Genomic DNA, 5,601 nt, shown 5'->3' on the forward strand with positions numbered 1-5,601 from the left:
GTATTATTTTCCTCACCACAGTTGTGGTCAAACTGCTCCCCACTAATGCATCTGCTTGCTTTGCGGTTATGTGCAGTCCTGTTCAAAGTCTACTGCATTGACCACACCTACACCACTATCCGGGTCCCGGTGTCCGCCTCGGTCAGGGAGGTCATCAGCGCCGTGGCTGACAAGCTGGGGTCAGCGGAGGACCTCCTGCTGGTCAGCCTGAGTTCGGCCGGAGGTGAGAACGGGCGCCGCCACCCACCCACTAATCAAACGCTCAAACACAGCACCGCCAGCTTTCCGGGAAGGATGCGTCTATTTAGAGATGGCCCTGGACGGTGCTGCGGTCATCAGGTCGGGGCTGACCTGGGTGCTGACCCTGGTCCCCTCTGGTTTAATTACCGGCGCATGCTGGAGTTGGGGACTTGACCCCATGATGGTGGTGAGGAGAGGATCACAGCAGCACATTGCTGTACTTGCTGCAACTCATAACATTCTACGGCCTCTCGCCACTGGCGGCTGCTAGCAGTGTTCCGTCCGCTGGTGCCAGAGCTCATTCATCTACCTCACAATGGCCTTCCTCTGACCCCTCCACTGCACTGCCCTCACCAACAGCAGAGACCAGCCCTTACTGTAACTGAATCATGCCCTTAAGAGGAGGGGTGCACAAGTGTGTGTGTGTGTGTGTGTGTGTGTGTGTGTGTGTGTGTGTGTGTGTGTGTGTGTGTGTGTGTGTGTGTGTGTCGGTGTGTGTGTGGGTGTGTGTGTGTGCGCGTGTAGTCTTCGTCTGTGTGTGTGTGTGTTGTTGCACTTCATCGTGGTTTTTCATGACAAGTGTTCTGATGCTTATCTTGGCAGAGCTATTTTGCCTTCAGATGAAAATGAATGTCCACATGTCAAGCTAATGCATGGCTTTACTGCATCTCTTTTAACATGCATACAGTATGCTGGTGATCTAACATGAGGGATCACTGTGTCCAATGTCAACAAGTGTGTTATGGCAACCAGATATCATCATCTGCGTTGACCTCGTTTTTCAGGAATGACCAAACTGTGTTATCTCACTGTTTATACGTTCAACATTAGAGCACTACAAATGAACTGTTTAAATGTAATTCTGCACTGTTAGGCTTTCTATGTTTAGTGAGTCAGGATTTATTACAACAATTGATATAGATAGCTTTAATGATGTTTTCATCCTGAACATAATAGTTGAGTCTGTTTCTTTCTTTGATCTGTAATTTATTTGGACAGATAAGGTTGTGCTGAAGCCCAACGATGTGTCCGTCTTCTCTACACTCTGCGTTAATGGACGTCTGTTTGTGTGCCCTCGGGACCAGCTCGATTCATTGGTGCGTAGGCTTCCCGAAGGGCCACTGGGGAAGAAACAAAAAAAAAAATACATTAGCTGACATTTACTCATCGGACCCATCACATTAGCAAATAAAATAGCCTGCACCCAAATGGAGAATGGAACAAAGGCTTCAAACCAGCCAACCTTTGATATTTATTCCAGTGTGCTCCCCTAGTAACAGTAAATGTAGAGGAAATACATTTAAAAAAATGTAGACATACCATCTTTTAAACTACATACTCTACACTAAAGAGGAGATTGTCTGTTAATATTCTCTCTATATCTCTCTCTCTATCTATCTGTGTGTGTGTGTGTGTGTGTGTGTGTGTGTGTGTGTGTGTGTGTGTGTGCGTGTGTGTTTGCTACCTGAAGACACCTCTACCAGAGCAGGAAGGTCCTTCCACTGGCTCCTTACAAACGTTTGAGTTGATGAGCTCCAAGGACCTGGCCTACCAGATGACCCTCTGTGACTGGGAGCTCTTCAACTGTGTACATGAGGTGCAGAACTAGCCCACTTTTCACCACTCTCCCCCTGTAGTCTGTCATCCACTAGTAGCTCATTCCTACAGTATATGCATGTACTTGTGTTACCTGACTGAATGAAGTGACTGCATGTGTAACATGGCCATTGCAGCTGGAGCTGGTGTACCACACATTGGGAAGGCAGCACTTCAAGAAGACCACTGCCAACCTGGACCTGTTTCTGCGGCGCTTCAATGAGATCCAGCTCTGGGTCATTACGGAGATGTGTCTGTGTGCACAGCTCAGCAAGCGGGTGCAGCTCCTCAAGAAGTTCATTAAGATCGCAGCTCAGTGAGTAGTGCTGGGCTTCAGTTCCATATCCTCCTATACTATGACTGATATGTTTTTTAATCGAGTGTACAGTAGATCATTTTTGCACTACACAGGAAGTCACATTTTGGATGGGTATTTGGATGTTGATGTAACATGATGTAGTTTGGTAAATTACTGGGTCAGAACTGGATTTCCTACAGATATAATGTCCTCTGACAGATGTAATGTCATGAAAAACAGATGTCTAAAAATGTCATGATTTGTATGCCAATATTTATCTGTGCCTTGCAAATACAAGTCCACTGAAACTTTTTCACAGTATCATGTATTGTTTCACAATGGCTGGTTCATTAGTGAGCGCATCTGACAGTGGCCTACATCCAGTGGCTGAGATGAGATCATTAGTGAGGACCTCATTAGGCCCGTATGGCTGATGAGCCGTCATGTGACCAGTGCGCTTCCCCCTTTCAGCTGCAAAGAGTACCGCAACCTCAACTCCTTCTTTGCCATCATCATGGGCATGAGTAACCCAGCGGTGAGCCGCCTCAGTCACACATGGGAGGTAGGTACCGTCGGCTCCATTCACTCCTGACACCACCTGTTGAAAATCACTCCCGACTCGCACTAATGTCTCACCTGAATGCTTTTCATGTCGCCAGAAACTGCCAAGCAAATTCAAGAAGTTCTATGGAGAGTTTGAGAACTTAATGGTAAGTCTAGTGAAGGTTCCATTTCCATTTCTATTGTTGTGAATTCCATTAGTTTTGCGCCGCGTAGCCGGGAACTCTAAATAGATTGTGGGGAACGGGCCTTTCGGACGCACTCGGGGCTTCTATAGGCTCAATTCGCCAACCACAGTGGCGCAGAAACGCACTCACATATTAATGGACCCCTCTTTATAATGCAAACTCTGAATCAGCACATTCTTCCCGGAGAGCCCTGTAATTAAGGGTGATTGATGTATTCATGGAGACTAATTGTGCCTCATTTAGTTGTCAGTGTGATGTGTCTAACCAGCGAGCGCGAGAGGCCCCAGCGGGGGATCACTCCCATGATGACTTCCTTTCCTCTCTCTTTCCCACCAGGACCCGTCCAGGAACCACCGAGCTTATCGCCTCACCATGGCCAAGCTGGACCCTCCCATCATCCCCTTCATGCCTCTCCTGATCAAAGGTGAGGCCGCTGGGCTGGTGAGCACAACAGGCTCGCACGTACCACCCATGGCGCTGTCCATCAGGGGCTAATTGTAATGGACTGACCATATTTCGCCCCAGGTGTCTGGCATGATCAGTCTTAGTTTGTATGGCCAGAACTGCACGGTGAAAGCAATACGTGTCATGGTTTTTTTTTTTGCCTCCCAACAGATATGACATTCACCCATGAAGGGAACAAGACTTACACTGACAGTTTGGTTAATTTTGAGAAAATGGTGAGTCGTTTAAGATCATGATGCTTTCTTAGTTTGACGCTGATGAGCCGTCAAGCTTCACGTGTTGTGTTTCACTTTGGTTGGCTTTTTCTTTTATAACAATATAAGTGGGAACACACTATGATTTTCTGTATGAAAAGTGCAGCAGCAGTAAAATAGGTTGCATTTTAAGTGCTGTTTGTATGAGTGCTTTTTTTCTAACAGGATGTGATTTTATAACGTATTTGTGTGTTTGCTCCAGCGCATGATTGCAAACACGGTGCGGATAGTGAGGTACTGCCGGAGCCAACCGTTCAGTAAGTGACCAAAGCTCACAGCCCAATTTTGTGTTCAAGGCCAGGGCAATGAGAAAAAGCCCTGAATAGAAAAACATTAATTTATATCCAAGAGCACATTGAATTCTTATGGGGTTTGGCACACTTTTAAACACTTCACTTTGAGTTTCATTGTGGTATAAATCAGTTCTATTTTTCTGCTGATGGGTTTATTTTGGGTTACTTATGCAAATGTCTTCAGTGCATTCGCAGCAGCGCTCCACTCCTTCAGTGTTCTCCATCCTCCGTCCCCTCAGGTCTGGACGCATCTCAGGTCAACAAGAACCACCAGGACGTGCGGGGCTACGTGCACCAGCTGAACGTGATGGACAACCAGAGGACTCTCTCACAACTGTCCCAGAAGCTGGAGCCCAGGAGGACCTGAGGGGCCGCCGCCGCCGCCACCTCACGTCCAGCATTGTACCCATGCTGCTTCACCTCTACTGCCAAAACAACAACAACAACAACAACAACAACAACAACAACAATAAGAAACAACAGCCTGTATACACGCCACATGACAAGCATCCTCTTCTTGTTCCGCTCTCCAGGGACCCATTTGCGTCACCATGGGTGACCCTGGTGGCACAGCCATATTGCATCAGCTCTATGTGATTTGCTAGCAGAAGCGTATGATATTTTATAAGTCACTATGAAGACGTATTTTGGCTGTTTGTTTACTTTGATGTATTGTTTACTATCCTTTTCCCATTCCCGTGGCGAAACATTCACCGTGAACTACTGTTTCATTTGTAAGAGTAATGAAACTTAGTGAACTAGTCTTGCTTCTTGCACGGCACCTGGGCAGACCCTGCTTTGGTTAAAAAGAGTTGTGTAATGAGCACCACTGGGGGTGGATATTTCCTGTTTGTGTGGCCCACTGGCATCAGATATGAGCACACTTTATAGTCTCAGGGTTTGGTCCGATCTACTGTAAGTGTGGGGTCAGCAAAGCGTAACCTCGGTAATCTTGGCAGAACGTCTTCCACAGATTACCGAGGCCTTCAGATCTGATGCTGGTGAAAATGCTGTCAGGCTTTCATAGGTGAACTCTTGTTCACCTTTACAGATTGTCTGAGGATCTCTAACTTAGCTCTTGTACAATCTTTTTTGGTGTGTTAAGCCTTCCTTTTAACTCTCTTGTATGTGTTTTGTAAATGGTGTTATATTTGTAAGTACTTTCATTTTGTGGTTGTTTTCTCACACATTTTTAAAAAATATGTTTATTTTATTTATTTTGACCTCTGCATGTAATGAGTTTAATATCAGACAGATTAAATATGAGCACATTTTAAAAATCTGTGGGAAACTGTCTGCAAAATTTTTACCAAGATGTAGTCTATTCTGTAAATAATGTAAACCTATTAAAAGTATTTACGGACATTTGAACTGTGGGCACAATTTTGTTATAACTTTGTTACAACTGAATAGACATTCAGCTGTCATGTTGTGACTGTTTTTGTTGATATTTTGAATATAATGTCTTCACTCAAAATATTACCAGTAATTAGAATCAGTAATCGGAAACAAAGCTTGTTCTCAGTGCTACAATGTGCCTTTACAGTGACAGACAGAGAGGCCGGGCTGCCAGGCCTGTAGTGTAAGGAGATGCCACTTCTAGCCATCGAGTGGAGCTGTTGCCATCAAAATGAGCTGGCGTTATTGATATGAGTCCTGTTTGGCAACTCCTGTGTGTGGGAAGAAATAGTTGAGCAATAGCCTAC

General features: G+C 45.5%; 1 protein-coding gene across 2 annotated transcripts in view; it reads left to right on the forward strand.

Annotated features, from left to right (window-relative positions):
- The window catches only part of rapgef4a (Rap guanine nucleotide exchange factor 4a), a 34,925-nt gene extending 29,665 nt beyond the window's left edge, over positions 1-5,260 (forward strand). For both annotated transcript variants that reach the window (XM_062533825.1, XM_062533826.1), the window contains 10 exons: positions 77-223; positions 1,240-1,337; positions 1,712-1,837; positions 1,974-2,152; positions 2,606-2,696; positions 2,794-2,844; positions 3,220-3,307; positions 3,499-3,563; positions 3,805-3,859; positions 4,135-5,260. In XM_062533825.1, the coding sequence (XP_062389809.1) occupies positions 77-223; positions 1,240-1,337; positions 1,712-1,837; positions 1,974-2,152; positions 2,606-2,696; positions 2,794-2,844; positions 3,220-3,307; positions 3,499-3,563; positions 3,805-3,859; positions 4,135-4,262 (1,028 nt within the window). In that variant the 3' untranslated portion in view covers positions 4,263-5,260. The remainder of the gene's footprint in view (positions 1-76; positions 224-1,239; positions 1,338-1,711; positions 1,838-1,973; positions 2,153-2,605; positions 2,697-2,793; positions 2,845-3,219; positions 3,308-3,498; positions 3,564-3,804; positions 3,860-4,134) is intronic.
- Positions 5,261-5,601: the final 341 nt, after the last annotated feature.

Source organism: Sardina pilchardus, chromosome 4 (genome assembly GCF_963854185.1).
Source record: "Sardina pilchardus chromosome 4, fSarPil1.1, whole genome shotgun sequence".
Lineage (NCBI taxonomy): Eukaryota > Metazoa > Chordata > Actinopteri > Clupeiformes > Clupeidae > Sardina > Sardina pilchardus.